Below are 27,348 nucleotides of genomic sequence, written 5' to 3' on the forward strand. Positions count from 1 at the left end.
TCAAGAGTAAACTGGTACAATGCAGTCTGTGTTGCTCTGTACTCAGAAGTCAATACCTCATATAAGGATGGAAATTTTGCATTTCATGCAAATCGTTGCAAGATAAATGTGGTTCAGTTTTATGGCATCAAAGCAGGACAAGCATCAGTCAATATACTGTATTGTGACATCACTGTTTATTTGTCATGAGCAATTATGTTACTGATCTTGATCTCACTTTACAACAGATTGTAGTTCATTTTCAATTAGATGTTTGCTCGACACCTTATGAATAGAAATCATATAATAAAACACATTCTTGATCCAGTTCTTACTGCTTTGAATTTGCTGAAGATCCAAACTGTTTATCCACTTAGTATAACTCTTCCCCATAGCGAAGTACATACTGCACAAATACACTTCCCTACATCTGATTTATTCAGTTAGGGGGGATCCTGGTGGTGTCCGCACACAACGGTGACTTACATTGATGTCATCAATGCAGCGCTAATTTGCATATGAACAGCTACTGGGTGGCCTCTTTGCTCAATCCACTCAAACACATTCATTTAAACATCAAATTAAGTTCATTGTCTTTCAAAGGGAGAAACTCTGTAGTTGAGACATACTAGCTTGTGTATGCAAAGGAAATAGATTTCCATATATTTTTCTAAATGTGTAAATTTTGCAATATATTTTCATATATGTTTGACATGCATACAAATATTAAAAGCTGACAATGTTACATAGATTTCTTCTACATGTGTACATATGTTTTGGGTTTTTAATGGTTGAATATGACCATGCCATGGACCATGCCTTTGTTTTAAAAAGGAGAGTGCTTTGGAGTTTTTTGTGTTTTATGATATTTGTGCATCTATTAGCATATATTTAAATATTTAAAAATGGCACAGTTATATATTTAGGACACATATTTTAAAACACTGCATTTATTGCACATGTATTTCTTGCATGAGCAATTATAAGTTTTTTCTTCCATATTATTTTTCCAAGAAACTTTTAACTTCTAAATCATTACATTTTTTAAAAATACAATACATGAATAAACTAAGAGTTTCATTATAAAAGCTGTACATTCATATGTAACAAAAAGAGATCTGAAAAAATAACAGCTCATGTATAACGTACTTTGTCAAAAGACGCATTTTTATTTCTCAAATGAAGGTTATATTACTTCATGAAAGTGTTTTTGGAACAAAACCTTTCAAATAAACAAACGTGACTCACAAATGACAGGTTATAAAGAGTGCTGGTCAGACTTCCATGGAAATGTCCCCTGATGTAATATAATACCACTCAGTCATTTGCATCCTCCGCCCAGAATCACTTTCGGTAAGCTTCTGCCTTCAGATCTCAGAAAACAAACAAAAGCAGTCCATGCAAAGAGTTTATTAATGAATAATTTGTTGCAATGTACAAAGGAAGCACTTTGCCAACATTGTGTTTAAAACTGATTGCTTCAAATACGTGCCTATAATAAACACTTCCCTTCTTCAAAATATTCTAAAAATAATGTTCTGAATTTAAATATCTGTCAAAGCTTTCTTTTGGAAGATACAAATATGCATTATGAAATATAATGTTTTGTTTAGTATATAGTACCAAATGCAGTAATATGCAAAACCTTAGTCCCCAGTTTTACCCATGATACACTGCTTAACTCATGCGGAGAGGGAACACACATTAATACCCATTTGTACAAAAACAGACACACAGTTTCTGTATGAAAATAGAAAAGAATATTACATGAAACATACATTTTGCAACACTATAGTTCTTCATGTTGCACAAACTCTTACAAAGGCTTAGAGACAACTATACACTGATGTTAACGGCTATTCAACAGCTACTAACATTTGAGGGACAGGGGGAATAGATGGATGTATGAGTTATTTGGATGTTTTTCCCCAAACGTCCATAAGCTTCTGGAGTATATTAACCATTTATGCACTGTGGTGACCTAAACCACCTTCAGTCACCTTAACCCTTATGACAAACAAAGCTGAACAGTATTTCATCAAGTTGGTGTTCTCATGTAGCTGTTATTCATGTGTACATACACTCTGCCCACATTGCACAGCACTTACAAAGCAGCCACACATACTGACAGTGCTATAATACGAATGAAAGGCTGATATTGTTTGGCAGAATGTCATGTATGCCCTACACTGAGCATACAAGACAGCATTATTAACTTGACAGCATGACAACTTGAGGGAAGACAACACAACATATAAGATATCTTGTCAATTTTGTGTCAAAAGGCACGCCAACACCACCTGAACACCTCACAGGCTCTGCAGGAAATTACACATACTCACACATATGCAAAATGATTGTAATCAAGCAAATAAAATGACACAGTTAGTTATCAAGTACTTAGAATACAACATTTCCATTTATACAGTCTGAGATTTGCTTGATAAAAATAAATACACTTTCTATTTGCATGGGTGATGTGATGTGTTTTCTGCTGGCTACTGCTAATCATAAGCCTTGGATTGCATATAAGATACTGAAAGTCAGAGCAACGTTTTAAAGTAAGGTTTTACATCATCGGCTATGAAAAAATGACAGATCAAGTTCCAGAATTACAGTATAATGCTGGGACTGTAGGTCCATGTAAATGTAACACTAGGTACGTGAACAATGTGTAAAAGTGTTTAATAATGTAAGGTTCAATACATAAAATGAATGTTTGTTTACAATATATTTGGTTGTATTGGACCTTAGGAATCACAATGCTGTAGCTGTATTAAATGAGAAAGAGTGAAATGGGTGCGAATGTAAATGTTCACTTGCACTTGAGACTAGACGTGTACTATTTACAACAGCAAACTCGTTTAATAAAGTATATTTGCTACTCTGCTATGTGGTTGTGGATTTCAATACACACATAATAACATTTATCCCGACTTGTATTTCTATATATCTCTATATATATTTTTCTTCTATCCATTCATGACTTCACACAAAAAAATACTTTGATTTTAAGTTATAGCACAGTGTAATCTATCTGGTCCGGCCTCAAAGTTAACACACTGAGCACAAGGCTCATAATGATTGCTATGTGAACGTTTTTGGTTTTGGCAATACTGTAGGAGATGACACGTGTAAACTGGCATGTTTTTTTATTTTATTTCAATGGCACTGTGAAACTGTTTGGTGAATATCTGACAAAATGTCAACATTTGCTGGTGCAGAGAAAATTATTTACAACTTTTATGACTAAAACTGAGTTATTTTGCATCCAGTCTTTCTTTAATTAGACATATGTTCATCTCAACAGCTGTGTCAAGAGTGAACAGCATCACTCATCTTCTCTTGAAGAAAGTAAAAGTAAAAAATAATAATTATAAAAATATGTAACAGATGAGGAGAGGGTGCTGTTTGTACAAAGCAAAAAGTCCTAACCTATACAGAGATGAAGAAAAGAATACCAAGAGGTGGAGTCGTTGACTGTAGCAGATATTCCAGCCAGGATATGGCAGATACAGTGATATGGCATGACAGTTTGAGTTGCCATGACAATCCTCCAAGTTCACACCCTCTCAACTCGGCTAGGATCATAGGCGTCTGAGGAATGAAAGGACATTTGAGTCAAATCACGAATTTGGTTCAGGAAGAACATCCAGCAGTTAAGCTGAGCAAAACCTCTGTGTTTCAGAATTTTGGTTTAGTGCGAGGGGGTTGCTATTAGTGAAATTCACTAGACTTTGCTTCCCTCTTGTGGTAAGAAACATTTACTGCAACTGAATTTTCTATTTGTCAGCATTAGCAGATGTTTGGACCAGGTAGCAGTAAATTAGTAGAAAATTCAGCATTTGTAAGGTGAAGGGTGCAATTCAACCACCTCAGAAAACACCGCTGAAAAGCACTGAACTGAGTATAGGTTTTGAAACAAAACTTTGTCCAGCCTTTTGATGAGCATTCCAAGTTGCAATCTGTCCACTACTATTAAATGAGTTTTTTTTAAACCAAACAACACTCACACAGGAGCTTCAACTGTATCATGTGGTAATTGCAAGCTCTAGCTAAAACAGTACTGTGAAAAAAAAGTTACTATCGAGGGCTTGGAACCAGAGGGGTGCGTAGGTGACATTTTGGGTGAAGATATATACCAAATTAAAGGTCTTTATGAGACTTACCTCATGCCAAAAAGAACAGATATTAATGTTCATCCAATTCTAAAAAAATGAGAACCTAAATGAAAAATGAAAACCTAACATTCAAAGTCAAATGTGTTTAGAGCAAGTAGGGATGAGTCAGAATTTTGAAATAAACAGTTTCAAAGTTTAAAAACTCAGATTAGGATTTTTGAGATGCAAATTAGCTTCTTCCTAATGTCATATGACCCCCATATTTAAGAACCATGAGATGTCTGAATTCTAAGCTTTATGCTTTATACTCCAAGTGAAAATCAGTTAACATATGCTATACAGGGGACAAACTTTTGTAGAGGCAACATTTTATGTACGTTCAGTCCAGCAAATAAACAGTAACTGTGCATTAAAATGTGCACAAGTGTGTTCTCTATAGAGGATGTGTACTTATTTTCATTTAGAACAAAACGCCATTTATTTCCCTGGGGAGCCCAAACTTTGTGTGTGTGTGTGCGTGTGTGTGTGTGTGTGTGTGCAGTTTTTGAAAGGATACAGTGTTTGTTGTGCATTAAGTTAGTTGCTTATTACGAAGTTAAAAGTTAATTAAAAGGTTAAACTTCAAATTAAACATGCTGCTATATCAATAAGGTGCCACTGTAGTCGTTTTTTAAAATAACAATTAATTGCATTCTTTAAGTTCTGATTTAATGCACTGTTCTTTCGTTTATAACTATTCATATCATATGGGTAATTATTGGTGCCAAAAAGGTGCATATTATTTTAAAGATTTTTAAAAATATTTAAATTGTTTTGATCAGTTAATGCTGTTACAATACTGAATATTTTATGTTGACGGTGAATGTAAAACACAGGCAGGCCAAAGTATGGCTGAAATTTAATTGCACTCTCCTGTAGAATTGGTCACTTACGCCACTCTGGTTCCACACCTTCAGTATGTGACTACCTTTAATCTTTGGCAAATATCACCATGTAAATGAATGTACTGACCTGAGACACACTGAACATCATCATCATCTAGTGCAGCCAAGTCATCAGACATGTTGAATGTAGCTGGCAAGGTAATCTCTCTCTTGGTCACTGTGCCACTGCGAGGCTGAGGGACTGGACGCAACATGAACTTTGGTTGCTGCTGTGAACTTTCCTGAAACATTTCGTCTTCTGGTTCTTCGCTTTTTCTGTCATCATCTTCATCCTTCTTTTTTTCAAAAGCAGCTTCGCACTCACCTGCTTCCATTTCACTCTCCAGAGTTTGCTCTTTTTCTCCCTCTAGTACTTCCTCCTCTTGAACAGATTTTTCCTCCCCCATTTCCTCTGCTTCCTCCTCTTTCTCCATCTCTTTGGTGAAAGTGCTGATGCATGATATTGGCTCTCCCTCCTCAACAGGATTAATGTGCTCTGCAGACAGTTCTTCATTTCTGAACATATAAGATGCACTTGACTTGTCCTCTTGGCCTTCAGAAACCTCTTCAGCAGGCCAAGTCCTTTTCTCACCTCCACAAACACTTAAAGCTAATTCCTCATCCTCAGTCACTGGTAGCGACAAACGCAAGTTGCTGGGGGGAAACTCAGGCAGCTCCAACACTGCGGAAAATGTTTGGCTCTCTGTGCTGAGCTCTTCTCTAGAGGCATTATCTTGCCTAATGCCTAGATCTTTCTTTTCCATCTTCAGTTCACAGCTGTGTACTGATGTCTCTACCACTTCCTCATACTCTCTACTCACATGCTGTGTATCCTCATTTGGGCTTATCTCCCTGGTTTGCATAGCAAAGCCTGCTTGATTCGTGCCTTTTGCTTTTCCTTCATTCTGCTTGCCGTCATTCTGATTGACAACCAAGGCTTCAGCTGGCACAGCAATGCCCAAGATCCTGGCAGCCCTCTGTTCAATTGACTCATGCTCAGGAATGCCCTGAGCACATTGAACCTGGTACAGGTTGCTTAGATCTTCTGTTGGCAAGCTGTTGGCTTTCTCTTGACTCAAAAGAGTTTCCAGATGTTCATCTGCTAATGTCTTCTCATTACTCCAGCTGAGATAGTCTGAATAGCCGTCATCATCGTCATCGGCATAGTTTGCTTTAAAGCTAAAATGCTGAGTTCTGGCACCATGGATGTGAGGTGACCTTTGTTTGGTGACCCCTTTGCTCCTGTACTCCACTTCTTTCTCAAGGTCAAGTTCAGCAGAGATGCACATGTGAATATCTGAACTTTGATCCACAATGAATTCTGGACTGTTTCTGCTTCTATCCCCTCCACTATCTGATGACGTGATGTGTAAGGCCTCACATGTTTCTGAGTTGTCAGAGGGACTTGTAAGCATCGGGGAGTCAGGGCTTAAACCTGCAGGTGATCCCGATGTCACCGTGTCTGGGATCGCTGTGTACACTGTCAGCCCCACATCCTTCAGTAAGGACTCCTTTGGCACAGGAATATCTAGCCTTTGTCCCCTGGGCTCACCTTGTATTCTCTGCAAGACCTCATAGCTTACGAAACTAGTGTCATTTTGTACAGGCATGTCTTGTCTTTGTGCTATGTCAGAATTTGCTATCCTTTCCTTTGGCCTAGAGAAAGCACTTCTCACTTCCCTGTATTCTCGATCCACTTCTGTTTTGCCCCTGCTCTCTAAATCTGACCTGATGTTTAAGTTGTTTTTCTTCAAAAGCTGCTCTGGACTTTGTTCCTTATGTGGCAGGTCTCTCTTCATGTTTTGTGGTGTTTTCAGAGGTTGCATAACCTCTGTGCATGTGTTGGTCACCTCTAGAATGTTTTGTAATGCCTCATCCAGATCCTCTAAAGTCTGGTCAATGCTTGGTTGTTTTTTGCTGTTCTGATCTTGAAGCTCCTTGTTAAAAGACTCAAGCTCCCCAATAGCATCCCAGGGGCGCCTGTTGACAGGTTTTAAAAGGAACTGGCCAAAAATCTCTTGGCCACCTGGCGCTCGGGCTTTAGATGAGCTCTTCCTCATTGGAGGCTGGCGATCAGGAGATGGTGGTGTCGGAGATGTTAGGAGCTGAGCTGGACTCTTTGCACTGGAGCTGCTACCTGCCCTTGTTCGGGAAAATGCACTGTTGCTGGAAAGGTTAAGATTCTTTTGGCCTTTCATGGGATACCCAAAAGTGGCATTGCACTCTGTGCCCACTCCACTGTCTGTAGTGGTGTCAGAGGATGGAGGGTCATATGTGGTCTGGGTATGAGAGCTTGGAGAATGAACACCTCTGGAAACTTCAGGAGAGCCTGTCTGAGTCTCTTGGTTCTTGTATTGATCTCCTGGCCAGGACCCCGCATAGCACAATTCTTTGTCAGCACTTGCTTGAAGAGACCAAACATCTACAATCTCTTTCTTAAGTGGAGCTCTTTTAGAGTTCTTGATTGCTGAGGCGCTGCTGGGCTGTATATGTGGTTCATTGCTGATGGAGATTGTGGAGCAGTCTTGGCTATGAGGCTGAGTCACTGTGTTCTCTGAGGGTGTCACCACTGGGCTTGGCACTTTTTCATTGTTATTTGGATCAGCGGTTCCCTTGCTTGCCATCACGTTTATTGGAACCGACACTAGGCAAAACATGGTCTCTTTCAGTTTCTTCTTGTTTTTCTTATTCTCAGCTGCAGTTTGTGCCTCAAATTTTTTTACTTGGGTTATCGTCTCACAGCTTTGCTGTGATGGTGTCGTTTGGAAGGGGTCAGAATAGTCATGGCCAGATGGATACCTGTTGGAATTTTCATCAGATACTGATTTTAAGTCCTTTGAAACATCCTTACGCATGGCTGCTTCATTAATGCAGTCACTGATATTGTTTTTACTTGCTTCTGTGCTGCTGTATGTTTTTTCTGTGAGCGGAAAGGCACTGTCATCAGGAGCTTTCTCAGATAAAGAGACGATAGGAATCTCTTTTCTAATATTCCTGATTTTGTCAGCGTCTGTCAATGAATTCCCATCTATCCCCTCTCCTGAGATATGCCTGACACGTGGATCATCAAAGGGTATGTACTGAACATTTCCCATCCTCTCCTCACTATAAGCTGGGTAGGCTTGTCTTCTGCAGGGCATACTCCTTCTCCCATCCCTGTGATGATCTGGCCAAGACATGCCAGTCTGTCTCATGAACCACTCTTGGACTTCTGCCATGGCCGGTCCCTGCATATATGGGTCACCCCTGTACTGGTAGTTTCCCATTGAATTTGCATAAGTCCTGTGCCCTCCCCTGACTGGAGGCTGTCTCCTGTAGGATGGTGGAGGGATGTAACCTGGAGGCTCCATGCCAGACCCTCCAGGTTCCTGTGCAAAGTACTCCTGTCTGGTAAAAGGCAGTGGAGTCCTGTCTCTGGCATGGGGCATATATTCTCCAGAGAGCATTTCTGAACTTCCACGCATCTGCTGGTGAACCTCATACGATGGAGGTCTAAGAGGTCGGCTAAAACGGGGTTTTGAAGGGGGTGCAGACTGCACGCCTGACCGCACGTTGTCAGTCCACCGCTCCCTGCTTTCCCCTTCACTGAGATTACGTCCATGTGACTCCCGTATCTGATGCCCGTTTATTCGGTAGCTCCCATATGGATCTTGACCAGGGGATGATGTGCTTAAGAACTGGACACTGTCTGAGGGCATAGCCATTCTGGGCAGTGACTGGGATTTGGCTTTGGGCCTTGGTGGAACAGCACCCTCTGCTGTTCGAGGCCGCCGCTGCTGCTCTTGTGCCCATCTCTCACCTTCATTCTCGGAGGTTTGTCGGCCCATTCCCACAGCTGGGCGCCACTCTTCTGTTCCCAGGCTCTGGTACTTCCTTTCTGCTGCTATTCTCCACTGGTACAGGGCCAGTTCACGCTCTCTGGCACGTGCACTGTCCGCCCTGCGCTGCCTCTCACGGCGATGCTCCTCTGTGCTTAAGGCTGACTCTGGCCTTCGCTGCATGCCCTCTGCCTTAACAGAAATCCCTGATTCCTTTCCATGCGGCTCCCTAAAATCAGCATAGTCCAGAAGTGCATTAAAGTCTTGACCCCGTCTACGCCAGTAGGACACATCCCGCTCTGGCCTGGGCTGAGAGTACATTCCCCTGTGGCTCTCATGGAATCTGCATTGAAAAGATGTGAGAAACAAAGGTTAAATAAGTCTGAGAGTTACTGTCATTTCTGAAGGCAAAAATAATTTACTATCATATTGATAGCCTGCCTAAACACGGGTGATGAAATTTTCATATCAAGAAAAATACATCTTTGAAACTTAGATTTGCAAAGCTATGTCATTTACAAAATAAATTATAAAGCAATTAATAGTTATAGAGATAATAAAGTGAGGTGTCTAAATCTAAATTAGACCTTGGAGGGGAAGTTCAAATCAGTAAGCCCTCCTTATTGATGCTTTGAGGAGGAAGCCAACATTGACTCCTTTAGCCTCTAGCTTAATGCAATAGGTTTAGTCAGCACTGACAGACCACTCTAACCACCGTATCACGACTGCAGAGGGTTTCTGATCTGCATTTGTATCAACTCTAACCTTAATTCAGGGAAGAATCATAAAATCATAAAAAATGAGCCTGACAATGATGAGCCTTTTACAAATGATGTAAAAGCTGAAACAAGTACAAGATCACAGAATATTTTATTATTGATTTGTTTCTGATTTATTACTGATATATTATAAATTATAGACTATAAATACAACAACGTGAGAGCAGAGTGCCTAATTTTTGCAAAGCAATCCACAGAAATATTCACTATATTCATATTCAAGTGCTGACAAAAAAGACCTCACGAAAAGGGCTTTTTTCCAGCTTTCATGGCAGCACTGCATTGACTCCGCCTATGAAACTGCTGTACTATAATTAGTAGCATAACGATGTTCACACTTGAATTCATCATGTATTATTAATTCCAATGTTACATAAGACATTAAGGAGCGGAATATTGATCTGAAAAAGGCCTCATGGGATTTGTAGTTTACCAGTGGGTTTGCCTGTAGCAGTGAGCATGCAAAACAGGGGGTGCTGAGGGCTGTCCCGCTATAGTGCTGTTTACAATACAGCAGTCCCAGGTGGCAGGAAATGAATCAAACAGCAGATTGCCACTTCTAGATAATACAGCTAATGAGCCTATCAGGGACAGAGCAAGAGGGACTGAGAAAAAGAGGAGCAGGACAGCAAGCCAAAATACGAGAGAAATCGAGTTGTGAAACATGTTTAATGAACATAAAGACTCAACATAAACTGAAGGCTGTATAAAGTTGGTTACAGGCTTAAAGAAGCAAGAGAGTGACGGCATAGAAAGAGAGAGCATGTACAAAAGAGAGAGGGAGCTGTTAGATTCTTGTCCTACAGCTGTGGAAAAGTCCTTGACAGCTCCCACCTTTACATAACACTCCACCACTCCACATCCCCCAAGCCAGCTTAAACCTGAGCTGCTCTGCAAGATCAAAAAAAGGAGAAAAAAAGGAAAAACAACGACATAGAGGCGAGAGGGTCTTGTATGTGCTGGAGTCAAGAGTGGCTTTAAAATGAAGGCAGAGGGGTGTTAGACACAGAAATCACTTCCACTCACCCACTGTCTGTGGTCAGGCTGTCTCCTGGTGACTGTCCATCTCCTAGGTTACCGTTGTCCTCTTCCTCTGTCCTCTGCTTCCTGTCCCTGCTCTCTGTGTCACTGGGGCCGCCCCTAGACGCCGTCTGCCTGACACCGCCGCCACCATAAACACAGTCTGCCTTGTAGCCATTCACCGTGCCGTGTCCCGTCCGCTTCTCGCCGATTTCACACCGGCTATTGCTGCGCGTCGGCGGCCGCTGATCATAGGTGGTGTGGTGGGACGAGGGCGAGTGTGAAGGGGGAACGTTGTTGTTGCTGCTGCTGACTTTGTATCCATGAGAGATGAGAAGGTCCTCCACACTGTACATGGCTGAGCGGGAGTGTGTTGTGGTGTCCTAAGTGCGTGTGCGTGGAATATCGTCAGAGTTCTATATGGATCCCAGCTGAGGCGAGCCTAGGAACAGCTGCATGAGAGGGGCCATCACTGTGAAAAGAGACAGGAAAAAAAGAAAAACGGGACGAGGGGAGAAGAGAGAGAGAGAGAGAGAGAGAGAGAGAGAGAGAGAGAGTGAGAGAGAGTGGGAGAGAGAGAGAGAACGGTGCCATTAATATGATTATCCTTCCAAATCCCTTTCATGTGAAGACTGCGCCCCCCTACCCATAGGGAAGACAGTGAAACCAAAAAGGCCCTATCTTACAAGAAGAGAGGGAATTCTCAATGGCTGTCTGCCTGCCTGTCTCTCCAATTCCCCGCTACTCTCCTCTCCTCCACTCTTACCCTCCCCTCCACTTTCAGGGCAGCAATGATACTCAATCCAACCCACTGAAGTAAGAGACAACATTTACAATAAGCACCCACCCAATAAGTAGGGAAAAAAGAAAATAAGGGTTGTCACGATTAACTGATTAAACTTAATTAGATGACTAAAAAAATGCACATTTTAAATTCTTCACCTGTAAAAAAAATATGACAGATGAACCAATTTAGAAAAGCTAGAAAGGCTATGGATGTTTTTTTACTGTTCAGTTTTTTATTACTTAAAAATTTTTTAATAACTTTAGAAAACCTCAAATAATCAATAGATTACCCCATTTCCAACAGAATCAATACTGATACCCTGAAAAGACTGCAGCCAACATGATAACCAACTTTTGTCTGTAAAGAAGTAAATGTTAATAATGACAATAGAGGACAACAATGAAGAACATGAGGATAAATAAGAATAAATAGTAATTAAGCATATGATACTAATTAAGAATGTATAATACTAATTAGACTTTAAAAGATTAATTAAGAATCTATTCCATGTAAAATAAATAAAACTTTTTTTATTTCCCATTAATATTCACATTTGGATGTTGCAGTTCTACGCAAGATTAGTATGTTATACTGCTTGTTATAAACATGATAATTTATCAGTGGATCTCATAGCTATAAGGCTTAATTACCTTGAGTGATTTTGCTTTGCACACGATAGCACTCTTTGCCTATATGGACAAATTGCCATAATAACAATGTAAAATGCTGTTTACAAAGTTTTGTTATCCGAGTTTGTCACACTGATAGTCAAGGCAACAAAGTTACATAACTTCGGATATTTGTGAATGCGTGAAATTCAACTGGTCTAGTGGTTTGTTAAAAGAAAAGAAATACAAAAAATATACAAGCTCTGCATTTTTAGTGGCCAGGTTGTGCCACTGGGCAATACGGAGTGTCAACCCGTTTTTCAGCTTCACATTCTGTTCTGATTTCAGGCACCAACTGGTTAAAACCCCAGGTGCAGTTCAAATGAGGAAAGTGAATGGGAAGGAATGGGAAAACCTAAATCTATTACATACTTGGGAACATAGCCTCAAACACAACAATGTACCACTAATTAAATTAAAGTGCTTCTTTGATGACTGGATGCAAGTTATCCAAGTGGAAGTATAGCCAACCTTTATGTTTACAAACATTCCGATTTGGTCCTTATCAAGAGTATCATCAGTACTTCTAGAATACTCAAAAACTGTATGTATTATAAAAATAAAGATTTACAACTAGTGTATAGTACCTGCATGAACTTCATAGTAAATGACTGAAAGCTGATTGGATGTCAAGCCATTATGCCATTATCTTATTTATATATTTTTCTCTCTCTAAATAGTTTAGTTTTGCAATAATTAAATAAAAGAAATTTATATAATCATGGTTTTATGGCCTGTTTTAATGTAACACTGCTGTTTTGCTGGTGCATTTTATCTGTTCCAATATGTTCATAAACCTCAGAGTAACTAAATATTGTGATACATATTGTGCCTCGTGAAAAACACCTTCCAGTATCCTGATGTTATGTTTTTGCCATGCCATTCAGCTTCACACTGCTGAAAGGTCGATCTGCAGGAAATGCCAGGTTTAGTCTATAAAATAAGCACATCTACACTGTAGGAGACGTTAAACCCCAGTCCAAACTGAAAGATGATACCTGTTTAATCTACTGCTGTAGTGTAAATCCTTCATGAAAGAAGCTTTAACCTCTATGTCCTTTATTCCACCTGAGTGCATCTGCTCATTCATACACAGATGTGGCTGAGTGGATCTGTGAGTGTGGAACTCAAGTCTGTCAGAGCACAGAGAGCACTAATGCGATTACCTCTCTTTCACAACCTTAAACCTGTTAGTCTTGGAGGATTGACTCTTGACTTTCGTTTGGTGACACCACCTCCTGTTTAACTTCCAGTTTGTTTCAAAAAGAATATGGAGGGATATCGTATGTGGATCTGAAAAACAGGGGTTGACGCTGCCTATTGCCCAGTGGCCCTGGCCACAACATTTCACGTCTTGGACACTAAAAACGAAGAGCTTGAAAATTTTTTGTGTAATTTTCCTTTAAACAAACAACCTAGAGCAGTTGAATTTCACACATTCACAAATATTCACCATTAGTAACAAAACAACCGCTTTTAGCTACAATACGAGGTCCAGAGCCTGTTCGGTCAGACGTAGAACTAACTGCATCATAAGATTTTGTCAGAATACACCAACAGCAATGTTAGAAATACTGTTGCAGATAGCTAACATGACAAGTGACCATTTCTTTCTAGAAAGAAACTTGGTTATTAAAATATGGCTTTAGTGCTAGTAGCGGTGCTGACAATAAAAAAATTGGATAACAATCATGACTAATAAAACAACAACAACAAAAAAAGAAAGTACAGAGTCGAGTGTGGCTGGATTAGAGTTTGAAGGATGCAATGTTTTGTCAAACATGTCATCAGTTTCCATGACAGGTTTTTTGTACCGAATCAAGCTTGTTAAGTGTAAATACAGTACATACGAATAACATAACCCTTTGTGAAATCCCCTCTGGACTGCAGGCAGACTAGTCTAGCACCCACATGTGATTATGCAGCCATGCTGTTATAACACAGGTGGCTTGGTGTTGTCATGTTGAAATAAGATGGCGTCTAAAAGGCGGCGTATGTTGTTCCAAAATATGTATTAAAGCATTAATGGTGCTTTACAGATGTGCAAGTTATCCTCTAATACCCCCCCCCCAATACCATGACAGACTCTGGCTTTTGAACTTTACGCTGGTAGCAATCTGTAGAGTCCTGTACTTCTTTGGCTTGGAGAACACAACGTCCGTTATTTCCACAAACAGTCAAAGGTTGACTTGTCGGACCACATTTTCACTGTGCATCAAAAATGGACCACATCAGACCACGCTTCCACTTTTCAGATGACCAAGAGCCCAGAGGCAACAGCAGCGCTTCTGGACGCTGTTTACATGTGGCTTTTAGTGTGCAGAACACAGTCTTAACAGTATTTATTGGCAACAGTTTGTCAAAGTATTCCTGAGCCCAAGTGGTGATATCCATCACAGAAACATGCTGTTTTTTAATGCAGTGCCGTCTGAGGGATCAAAACTCACAGGCCTTCAGTTGTGGTCTTTGGTCTTGATTCAACCTTGTCCTTTACACAATCCAGAGACTTCCTCAGACTCCTTGACTCTTTTGATGATATTATGAATTATAGAGGGTGAAATACTATTATGTATTTTTAAACTGTTGGACATTTTGCTGATGCATTTTTGCAAAGTGGGGAGCCTCAAATCATCCTTGCTCATAAAGGTCTTTCCTGGATGCTCCTTTTCTACCCAAGCATGATTGCATCACTTGTTTAAGATGTTTTTTGAACATTTCACAATGTTGGGTTTGTAACGAAACATGCAGGGATTAGAGACGTGAAAAGTGGGGGTGCTGAGGGTCTAGCAGCACCTCTGATTTCAGGATTGCATTGTTTAAGAGAACGCTACATTTTCGTTACCGTGAGGAAAAAACTACCCGCCCCTTTTAGGGTGTATCCTCAAACACAGTTCAATATAAAAAAACAATCTAGTGTAATAATAATGTTTTATCAACCACTGAATCTTTCACTTGTTATGTGTTCCACTGTTAAAATCTCTGTGCATGACTGTGGGCGCGACACAATTGGTTGCCACGCCACATATCGACAATCTGATTGGTCAGTGCTCAGTTAATTTGCATAAAATTCATCCAGAACGAGAGAGCAGTTGTTTGAGGTGCCTCGTTGTAGCACTGTATGACATGTTCTGTTTGATGTGAATTAGCAAAAAAGAGCAAATCATTTGCATTACGTCATCAGTCACTTCACATATATGCTGCTTAAAACATCTGAACCCCCTTCAACTTAAAACACCTTCACGCGTCCCTGATTGTGATGTAATTTGTCACAATAACGATAACTTATTCTCATACTGCCCACACCTATGCCTACCCCAGCAGAAAAGGCTAACAAATATGAATGGCACTAATTTGTATGGTGGATGTGGAGAGGTCACAAGTGAATGACTTTTAGAATTTCCTGCCTGGCTAGTTTATGTAGCTTCACAGACATTAGCGTTTGATACCTGAGAACACTGCCTCCCACTGCAGCAACCAATACAGACAGAGGTCAAAAGAGTGGCCTCTAAAATAATATTGATCGCTTTCTAGTTGTTTTCTTCACACACACACACACACACACACACACACACACACACAGGCTGAGAAAGTCCTTGATAGGTGAGATCGTAAGCAACATTTAGCTTAAGCGAAACTACAGATGTCTTCTAACCATGTGTTTCCCATTGACAACAAAAGCAAGAAAGAATGAAATGGAGTCAGCACAGATACTATCAAAACCCTCACTTTTCCACAATTTCCACCCAAACCTTCACAATATCCGCACCAACTCTCACACGCGCAAACACACACATATACAAACTCTATTATCTGAAAGCCAGCACTATTTAAATTCCAGTAAAACCTCTTATGCAATGGTCTTAACATTTGATACAATGTTCATACACTGTTTTTGCAAAAGTAAGCAACAGCCTTCACTGCACTCGTACAATGAATCAAACCCACTGTGCTGCTGAATGACACTGAAAGCGCTTGTTGATTTTAAAAACACGGCTGCCGCTTTCATGATGGAAAATAGCTTCTCAGTGTGGCTCTCAGAGACGTGTGGATCTGGTAGATTTGGACGATAACGCTCTCTTTTTTATTAATGACCTGCTTTTATGGCTAACATATGCAGTGGGCTAAAAATAAACAAAACCACATGCGGACTGATGATGTCATGAGACTACGCTGCGCAAAACCTAGACTGAGAATGCATGAATAAATTTCATAGAAACAGTCACACATGTAGATAGACCCATTTTACAGTGAGCTGAACCCTCTTAGGCCAAAGCCGCAGAGTGGAACACAAATGACAAAAACAAAAACATGCAAAACAAATCCTCTAGGCATTCAGTACTGCGGAGATTAACATACAAGTTTGCAAAAAAGTGTTTCCTTTAGCAACCCTGACTAAAAACTGCCTCGTGGAGTTTATTTCCTTGGAAATAATCCCTTATTACAGTTACAAGATTAGAATTAAATCTCTCTATTGCGAGGACGCTAAGGTATTGGCTCTGTTCCTCTATAGACGATGAGGTATGACTGTGGCGCAAATCCTTGGCCTCACTCATAAATAAATCACACATTTTTAGATCTGTGCGCTTGGAGGGCATCTGGCCCGCCTTCCCATCAGGGCCGCAGAGCGCCCAGCACTGCCGCCCTGACAGTTTGGTGTCAGCTCCTTATTCATAGCCTTAGTGAGATTTGTGGAGTGTGCTTGAGAGGACGAGAGGAGGCAGGGCTGGAGAAAAAATGGTGCAGGACAAAAAATGTGACGCCCAGAAGCAAAACCTGTGGAGTCATTCCTGAGCTTGTTCAAGCTAAAATAATTAATGATAATGTGAAACCCTTGGCTACCTGAAACGATCATGATTCGCCATTTAATTAAAGACAGAAATTCAAAACTATTGAATTCTTTGAGCGCTCAGAAGTCCTGTAGCACAGAGACAGGCTTCAACACTGTAAGAAGTTCCATCTTGTGACAGAATTATATCTTCTACTACAACTCCTGTGGGTAAAATGAATCAATTAACTACATTCAAATAAATCCATCAAGACTGGGTTACTTATTAGTAGGTTCCAATGAGTCCAGGCAAAATCATAATACACTGTAAGCCTACACACATATCCAAAAGCCTGTAGACACCAGATCATTTAATGTTTTTTTCTGAAATCAAGTCTATTAATAGGTAGTTTTATCCCACTGTTGCTGCATTAAAGGCCTTTTGGAAAGCTTTACTCTAGATGTTTGAACATTACTGTGAGGATTTGATTGCATTCAGCCACAAGAGGTCAGGTACTGATGTTAGATGATTAGTTTGGGATCACAAACGCCACTATAGCTCATCCCAAAAGGTACTGGACAGACAGGGCTGGTATGTAATGGAATACAAGTACTGAGAATATGAATTTAGAATACAGAAATGAAGTATCTGTACGTGCTAAAGACTGAGTAGACTGATAAACCCAACTTGATGATCAGTTATTAATATCAGTATTGCTAAGTGTTTTGAGAGATTATAGAACTTCACGGGTATTAAGCTTAGAATTGGTGCATTACTGGTCTCATGCATGCATTTCATGGCGGGTTGCATATATGCGTTTAACTGAAAATCACATAGCTGCCAACTTTATAGTCAAATTTGCAGGATTTTGATAGTGGGATAAGGCAAACTGTTTGCTTAGTTCATGAGACAGCAGTGGGATTATGGGAGCAGAAGTGAACCAAAGTAAGAACTTCAGTGTCTCCAGCCAACAAGCAAATGGATACAAAAAAAAAAAGAACAATCAAGTACGTTCTATCCTTTAAAAATTCCATTTGAGCCACACCTAATGATTGTTCTACACTCTCTACTGCAGTGACGCCCTGAAAGTGTCCCTCAAGATGCACAGATTCAGTTCTGACCACGGTGCTTTTATTGTTTACTTTGTGAGATCACAGGGGTCGACCTGCTCTTCCTGAGGATGTGAATGATTCGAGGGAAAGTAGAATGTGTGACTGCCAGTGGTGGAAGATTTGACTGGCTAGCACTGATTCATCAGAGGAGAAAGTCAGAAACAGAGGAAATCAGCTAAAGTGAGCTGGCTTTACCCCTAACACTAAACTTTTACCCCTAACACTGAAGGTTTCTTCATTGCCTTAACTCTCAAGACTTGTCACTGAAGCAGAGCTCCCCCATTACTGTTTTTCCACTCAGTTTCACCCACTAAAGCAGGGGTGCCCAAACCTCTTGTCCTGGGAGGTTAAAGTGCCCCTAAACCACAACAATGTGTTGTGGTGGGCCAAGAGACAAAAAGACAAAACAATATAAAAATAAAGACTAGAAATAATCTTTTTTTCCCAAAAAAACAATTTCAAAAGGAAAATAAGAATTTAATATGATAAATGTAATATAAAAATATGTTCTGTTATTGGGAGGGGGGTAAAGGTAACTTTCTGGTGAGCCAATTCAAATGTCCACATAGGCCAATTTTGTTCATTTTTTACCTGCAAAAAGTACTAGAAACACAAAAGGGAAAAAATAAACAGAGAAGACACAAATGATTAATTTACAAAGTAATATTAGTTAAGGAAGAGTGGTGTGTTCAGGGTAGAAATCCCTGCATTACAGAATACAATCAATAGATTGAAGCTGAAGGGCCTACATAACAAGAATAATCTTAAGTGCTGTTAAGTTATAAATTATAAAAACACATAAAAATTATATATGTTTACATTCAATAGGGCATACTCATGTAAAATTACAATTTGGTCAAATTAAATAAATTATATTTATTGCTATTGTGATAAATTGGCAGATCATCATATGTAGGTTTAAAAAAAGTTGAATTAAACCTTTAAGAAACTAAACTGAATAACAGTGTTTCTTAATACCCAATACATGATTATGAGTAACGTCACTCAAAACACTATGAGGATATTTTGTCATATTATTAAGTGTCATGTCTGACAAGACTTCACTGAAATCAGGATGTGGGTCTAAACATTTCTCTGTTAAAAAACATCAAATAAAGTAATTTAAATACTTATTTTAATACAAAAATATTACATTTTCTCCATTAAAAAAAACAATATTTTGATCTGATTTGATGACCGGTTGTCTAAATCAAAACCTGAACTACCAAACAAAAGTCTACAGCATGTTTTGTATTTTCTCAAGCAGTGAATCCATTGTATCCAGCAACTCTTGGTTGACTTTGAGCATTACAAAAAACACAAAAGTGGATTGTAAAAATTGATCTGAAGGTTAAAATAGAGAGGTCAAGTTAATCCTACACACACATACAACAGGATCTGAGCTCATCTATTAGCCTATACCACAAAGAGTCAGACCCCTGCGCCTCATGGCGCTAATGCCAGCCAAATCGTCCAGGGCTTTCTTTACACACAAAGAGGCCCTAATCTAACCCTTCTGGGCAAAGCTGAAGCCACCCACCACCCTTGTTTTGTTCAGGCAGTGTCCATGGTTACTAATGTTTTGCTTTTCTCAAAAGCAGGTTTTCGAAAATAGAGTACAAGTGAGGTGACGACTCCAGCACTAAAGAAACGCTTTCAGACGCCAGTAATTCAATTGGCAGTGTCATCAAAGGCTTGTGAAGGCAGGAAATAATACTTTTTTCAGGATGGGTCTACCACATTACAAATCACAGTGCCAGGCTTCTGTTCCACAGACGCGCACGTGCTCACCATCCCAGAGTTTTACACTGATTTTTAAATCTTTTGTGCACTTTGAGTAATTTCGGTGACCAGCCTGAACAAAAGTTAACCTTGATGGAGTTCCCACATGGTTTGAAATACAGTTCATCCAGAGACTGGGCTAAACTTTATTTCAAACCATGTGGAAACTTCATAAAGTTTCGTCTAAGGGGAATCAATTTCTGAATTGCTAATTCAGGCATGACTGTCCAATTTATCATGTACTGCATTTCACAATTGAATACAGTAGTGCTGTTAATCTCAACTCAAACCACTAAATGTGGATCCTTAAAGCTGGAGCTCTTGCATCAAGCCTTATTTTCAATTGCAGGGTCAAAAGCTATGCTACACTACTGCTTATTTGTCATATTATTGCTTTTAATGCTATTTTATTCAATGATAGTTTATGCAATATGAGCCACAATCCTATAAGCTAGAACTCTATTTATTTTATGATGTTTTATTCAATAATAACAATAATATTTAATACACTTTCGGGGACACCAAGTAGTTATTACATGGGAATATAGATATTATACATAGATATTTTATATTTTTATAATATGGTTTTTTTTTGCCAAAAAATTTGATCACACTTTTTCAAAAGTGATGCATTCTGAATAGGTTTTGGCAAAGACATAGTTAAAAATCTGATCAAACAAAAACATACAACAACAGTTAGAGAGAAGAAATAGCTTGGAAAAAGCGAAGGCTTTGGCAGAGACATGCACGACCCAGCAGGTCGATATATCATGATGTAGGCAGCGCTGGTGCCTATAAAATTCAAAGTATTGAGTGTGACTTATGACTGAGGCTATTCCTCAGACTGATCCTCAGTGCAGAGCTGCTTTTGACCTGCTCAGCATGTCTGTACGTAATTAGCGTCCATCAAAGGGCCACAACTACCGAGAGATGACAGTGACAAAGTTTATCAGTTCAGGGGGCTCAGATCAAAGAATCAGCACACACAAGCCCTATGTTAATTACCATCTTTAACTTGCCAAAATCGCAAATGAGGAGGGAGGAGTGAATGAGACATTTAAACAAACACCTTTCTGGTAAACATGACGTGCCGTGGAAAACATTGTTGGACGCAGCCAGCACCCATAAAATAATACAATAGTTTAAAAAAATGCTGATTTGAACTCCATCAACTCCATTGTTTTGACGACTATGTTAATTTTCTGGAATATAACAGAGATGAATGTATGGGACATCATACAACCTCTGTTTTTCTGTTACAAAGTGTAGGTCACTGACACAGGTTTCTATTTTCAACAGGAGAGAGGAAAAGCTCAGCACAATCACAACAGCAGATGCTTATCAATACATACTTCTCCCTTGAGCATAATCATGTCATGGTAATTAATCTGACCAGAAGAAATGACACAGAATAGAGAGCCTAACAGTCCACATGTGTTCCATATGTCTATAGGGTCTATAATGACTCCACCAAATCATTAGGCAACAAACACACATTCAGCTTTCATCACTTTTAATTACAGCTAATCCAGTTTCTACTAATCTGCATATGGTTGCACTTTGCAGCCTATCACAACCAGAAGGAATGTGAAAGTTTACTTTTTTCCATTACTGCTGAATGTAGGGTTTGTGCAGAGGAGGCCAGGTCTTGAGCTGAACCTTTCAAGAGGAATCTTCTTAAACCTCCTCCTCTTTCACTCTGTTATGATCACTACTTTACTGGGTGGAAGAAATGATTTTGGCAACAACTCTACAACAGCCATTCACATGGTATATACTAGTAGTGCAACAATATTTTCAGCCCACAATTCATTTCAGTTCTCAATACTGGCTTCACAGTTCATTATTTTCACAACATTTTGAACAAAATATGAATGAAGAAAAATGACAACTGTATCCATGTTGTTGCACAGCTTACTAATGAATATGTTGGAGTGTGTTGTTGACTGGTTGTTTGAAAACTTTGTAGCGCAAACAATACAAGTGCATTCGATGCCATAGTTAAGAGAATGTCTATTTTCAATAATGTACTGTCACATTTTTGCATTGCTGATATTATAATGTCAGAATGCATGGTTACATCCCTAGTATACACACTCTCCTGATGGCCAGTCAGACCAAACACTAGCTTAGGTGCCTTACATACTGTGATATAATTTCTCAGGAATCATCACCCAGCCCTATCTTTACTGTTGTAGTGTTATGCTTCTCTCTCTCTCTCTCTCTCTCTCTCTCTGATGCTGTCACTTTCTACAACTTATGTCATGAAATATTGACAAATAGAAATTTTACAATACTGTCCATCCACAACACCAGCCTATGTGATTTCTGAGAAAAAGATATTACAAAAGCAATAAACCACTTGAGGCTCTGCATTACAGTGACTTTGTCACAGGTAAGGGAGTTATTAGGCACAATATGAAGTGGACTGTTTATTACAAGAACTTTCTCTTTATAAGCATCTTTTTCTCACTAAATTATCACTACGATGACAATGCTAATTTCCACTCGTGCTCCTATGCTATTTCCAGGCTTATATTAGAGCCAAGCTAACTGTGTTGTACATCCCTTTTCTCCACGCTGAATTTAGGGTTAATCAAAACAGATTCATCTAGAATACGATTTTGATTTGAGTTCTTTCTTCATCATTTTGCTCAGTGGTCTATGCGACAGTACAGTCAAAGATTGTTCTAAGTGACTGTGCAGTAATACAGAATTCAACTGCTGTGAGATGGTCATCGATGTGTGTGTATATCGAGTATTCTGACAACAGGCACAACGTGGCTCAGCCAAACTGATTTTAGCACCAGAACTAGACGCTTTATTAATTTAATTTCAGGCACTACTAAACACATTTTAAATAAATAAATGAAACAACTTCAGTTGACAGAGCATGAAAAGATTTCAGTCTAGTTAACACATCAGCTATCAACCATTTCACACATTGTAACACTGTTTCCAGTGTTTTTTTACAATTACATTTTAAATGCCAAGTGTAATTTTCATGACACACCGTGGTCATGCATTATGGAAAACAAATGTGAACAGCTTGTACAGTGTACAGTGATTAGCCTGAATACAAAAGTAGCTCCACATTTGTTATTACAATTGTGTCAGGTTTTCCTTGGGCGACATTATCACACTGTGTTACATCTTACTATCTTCCTTCCACATTACATAACCATAATAAGTTATTTATCAAGGTTGGAGATAGCCTGGAACTAGACGGCACTGGCGTCTCTGCGGAGATCTGGTGAACTACTGGGAAAGAACTTTCAAAACAATGAGTCATGGAATATCTTCCAGTGGCTCAGCAGTGTTTGACCAGCCCTTTCCTCTGCAGCTGGAGCCAAAGACACACTCTCACTTAAAGGGGAACTCTGCTCTCACACGCCGCACTCTTCTGGTATTGGTGACAAGAATGACCAAACTGTGCTTAGGTCATACAAGCAAACAGAGACACACTGAAAGTCAATTACTCACTCTTTCACACACAAACAATGGCACGCTACACTCACCAACCCTGACACACTCCCCCTTTCCTTCACTCTTCTCCGCACTCTTCCCTTCTCTGAGAGTCTCCCACTGGGAGTACAGTGTCTCTCACACAATACAGCCACTATCAGAGGTGCATTTCGTGACTGGCTAAACTTAGGGGTGAGAAGTGGTGGTCTAATAGCTGAACCTCTTTAGACTGGCCATTAAGGGACCATGAAAATTGTGCCCTTTTAACTCCAAAGACTGGATAAGCCTTACTGTCTCAGAGTCAGTATTACACTGAGATAAGCTCTGAGATTCTCAAGAATCCTATCAAGGACTACAGCAGCTCATTAACAACAATGCTTAAACTGGGGTTCTGTGATCCAGGGCAAGGCTAATTTTTTGAAATGCAATATGTTAATTAATATTATAATAAATAAATTGAAGCTTGTGTCACTGTATAATACAACGCTTGTGAATCCTACACTGTAAGTTCATACATCTGTACACACCTTCTTATTCAGCATTTCTTGAAAAATCAAGGGTATTAAAGGGATTTCTATTGTTTTTTTGAGATGTATGCATAATTACATCATTAAGATGTAAACAGTCATTCAGAGTGGTTTGGTGTGAATATGGTTTTTGTCTAAAACATTTTTTTAAAAGCCATTCATGGTGTAGAGGTACATGCAGAGCACTGTATGACACAATAGTACCCAAAGAAAATGTATTTTTCAAATTTAACACTTTTTGACCATAAACAACTTATGAAATAAATCCATAAATACAAACAAAAACACAGAAGACAGGTTTAGGTTAATTGGTCAATTTGCGTATAAATAAAATAGCTAGATTTGCATTGCAGATGTCATTAACCTCTGGTTTCTACCACCAACAGTGTGAAGAAATCCAAGTTTCTCTACAATAAACCAAGTCAAATCAAACCAGGCTGATTTTGTTTACATCACAACAAGTTTTTTTAAAACTATGAGGAATTCCTGGGATTAAGAGCGAGTTTGACAGACCACTTTGCTGCAGGAACTGTCTTCACTCTTCTGGGAGAGTCTTCAAGCCTTACACTAGATGTTCAACTTCAAGGGCATTAGTGAGGTCAGGTACTGATGCTGGATGATTAGTTCTGGATCACAAACGGCCCTCCAACTCATCCCAAAGTTACTGGATGGAGCTCCATCACTCCACAGTTCCACTGCAGCCCAATGCTGGGGAGATTTATAACCCTCTGGCTGATGCCTGTCATTAGACATTGTGACATTAGGCTCAAGTGCAGCTGCTCTAAAGCGTCCTATTCTATTGGCAGTGCTTTTCTATGCGCTGTGTGTGCACAAGTGAACACCTGGGTCAGCAATGGGTCCACCTTAAAGTAGCTGAATTCACAAATTAGAAAGGTTTCTGGATACTTTTGAACACAGTGTTGGCTTATTATTAATTTTCAGCCTACTTATTTGGTAACTATGAATTATTCAGTAACTGCAATAAAACTATTAAATAGGTTATCTAGTTATGAGAATGAGGAGCTGAAGTGTAGACCCACAAATGAGCTCTGTGCATTTAGGTGTTTACAGTTTATATTTACAATTGAACAACCAAATTATTTTATTTATTTCTCTAAACTCACCCCCAGCCCGAAAAAATAAAAACAAATTTGGTTCACCCAAATAATGTCAACTGTAAGGCTGTGGCCTTATGTTTTGCAGTAAAGTAAGATCACACATCTGCTGCAGATTAGCCAGTTTAGCAAGATTAGCAAGTAAATATTGTGGGATTTTTTTGGTTTGGAGTTCTCAGCCAAGAACTACTCAAGAAGTCCTGATGTAAACTCAGAAGAGGCTCTGAGACCACCCTCTCTACTAGAGATGCTTAGTGAATAAGGCCCTTGTTGCATTCATACAATGACTCAATTTTAACAGAATGGGATAATGATGCTTAGCAGACATTTGGACACAGAGTACAAACATGATAATCAGTCAGACTGAGGAATGCACGTCTTTCTTCAGCAGCACAGCCAGACACAACTGCTTAATCCATTGATTCTTTACTAAAGAAAGACATTTACTATTGTATGACATTAGATGAAAGGGACACTGATTTTAATGTTATTTGCAGCTGCCATCTTGACACACAGTACATTCGTATAGCAGCAGTCATAGAAAAATCCATACAAAAAGCAAGCAAAACTATAAACAGTTACATTAAATTGACAGCCTCCCTGAAAATCTATAAGAAGCTTTACAACACACAGCGTATCCTTTTCTTTCAGAGGTTTCATAATAAACACTCAGACATACGTACCTTCCAGTATTATTCATAGTGCAGTCAAGTTAGGTGACCAAAAGCAGATGCATGCTCCCACTATCTGTCTATTACCAGGAAACAGACTCTGCTGTACTTGCCACGTAGGCCTAACATCCTATAAGATAAGTGATTTTCTGGCTGTGACTAAAAAACCTTCCTCCTTTTTCCTATGACTCCCACCGAGTCCACTCCGATTTCTAAAGTTAGGCCTACATTGAGGCTCTCCTCACAGCTCACAGATGACAGACTTGTCCTCACTGAGAAGGGAGTATTCAGGAAGTGGACTGTGATTCTAGTTTAAAGAGGGGGGCTGAATACATTATGGTCAACTCCAGCAATGTTCACATTCAGTGCATCTCAGTTTTTCCATGCTGAAGTAATACTCTTGACCTCAACTTGACATCTGCACGTTTCCTTACTGGCAGACAGTGTATCTTTTGTTTTCCTTCACTTTCTCCTCATCACTCTCTTTCTGTCTGTGGACTTTAGGTCTCGCTGCATGTGAGGAAAAAATAACTCATTAGCAGCTGAGGTTGCAAATTGCTCATAAACTTCCAGCACTATATTCTATGTATGCATTGCAGAGATGTTCCAGCTGTATTATGAAGTTTCAAAGCTGTGGAAATGTGAGAGCGAGTCTCATTAGCTGCTGTGCTCATACACAGACCATTATCAAGATGAAGCTGTGGCTCTTTGGACGAGGGGGAAGTCAGCCTCCTCAACTCAACCTATTCACATCTCAGTAGCACCGTAGTAGAGGAGCCAGGGAGGCTGATCTCACACTTCCCCGCTCAGGATCGACCTGAGGCGGCTGAGCGACTAGCAGCTCCCCGTCAGTTTCACACTGAGGGTACAGTTCGCTCCCCTTACTGTCAAGAGACACGTTTGCCCTTTGAAGTAGTCCGGTTACCAGCTGGTGTGAACACACCACAACCCCAACTGTTATCCGGACAGTTAACCAGCCAAACCTAGACAACAACTGGTGATGTGCGAAGACGGGACACAAACAGTGATCGGCAGATTCGTTCAAAATGTTGACATTTTTTTTTCGCCTAGTTCTTTGCACTTCACTCCCTTTCCAAAGATTGTCTGAGAGAAGTAGACATTTTCAAACAGTATATTTCCATCCATTAGTTTCTTCCCAAACAGCCTATTTCCACCTATTAGCTTGTTTTCAAACTGCCTATTTTCAGTCAGCTTGGCGTCACCGCGGGTAATTTGCTGATTAGTAAACTAGCAGTGAGGACCGTTAGAGCCCGTCCTAACTCAGACAGCCACGCAGCTAACCTCACCAGCTAGCTCCCGCCTGTCTGACCAAACTGCCTCTCCTCACTGAAAAAGCCCAGCGAATCACACCAGAGCTGCTTCTTCTCAGAGAAAAGTTGTGCCGTACAGCGCAGCTCCGGTTCATATATCAGCCCGATGATTCGTCCTTGTGTAATCCGTTTGCTAGCTATCTTAGGCTAAGCCTGGCTGTCCGGCAGCGCGGTCTGCGGTGAGGTTTCACCCTCAGCTCCGTTACTCAGCGAGTTCAAGCATGCGGGACACAGCGCAGTCCAGCCCTCACCAAAGCCCACCATCACACTCTCAACAGAGGCGACAGACCCGCTAAACAAGCCCGTGTGCTCAAATTTAACGTGCAACCCGGTCAGTCTGTTAGATCAGGGTGACGCGTGTGCCCACCTACCTGAGCTGTGCTGTGGGCTGAAGTGCTGCAGTTCAACACTGAGAGCTGCTCTGTAGTCCTGAGGCTGTCTGGAGGAGACGGAGGGGAATGAGCTGCTTCCTCCAGACTCCAAA

The 27,348-nt window shown here is 40.0% G+C and overlaps 1 protein-coding gene across 1 annotated transcript; it reads right to left on the reverse strand.

Moving 5' to 3' along the window:
* Positions 1–1,374: 1,374 nt before the first annotated feature.
* jcada (junctional cadherin 5 associated a) lies at positions 1,375–27,348 on the reverse strand. Its single transcript, XM_036572507.1, has 4 exons — positions 27,236–27,348; positions 10,647–11,112; positions 5,112–9,184; positions 1,375–3,576 (listed from the first exon to the last, which is right to left on the reverse strand). The coding sequence occupies exons 2-4, from the start codon at positions 10,994–10,996 to the stop codon at positions 3,542–3,544; spliced, it is 4,458 nt and encodes a 1,485-aa protein (XP_036428400.1). The 5' UTR covers positions 10,997–11,112; positions 27,236–27,348; the 3' UTR covers positions 1,375–3,541.

This window comes from Colossoma macropomum, unplaced genomic scaffold, assembly GCF_904425465.1.
Source record: "Colossoma macropomum unplaced genomic scaffold, Colossoma_macropomum, whole genome shotgun sequence".
In the NCBI taxonomy this organism is placed as follows: Eukaryota; Metazoa; Chordata; class Actinopteri; order Characiformes; family Serrasalmidae; genus Colossoma; species Colossoma macropomum.

Coding starts and splice junctions, on each gene's coding strand:
- jcada (XM_036572507.1), bottom strand. CDS start 10,996: ATGTACAGTGTGGAGGACCTTCTCATCTCTCATGGATACAAAGTCAGC. Junction 9,185..10,646: donor AGCCTGACCACAGACAGTGG/GTGAGTGGAAGT, acceptor TTTTCAATGCAG/ATTCCATGAGAGCCACAGGG. Junction 3,577..5,111: donor TGATGTTCAGTGTGTCTCAG/GTCAGTACATTC, acceptor TTCATTCCTCAG/ACGCCTATGATCCTAGCCGA.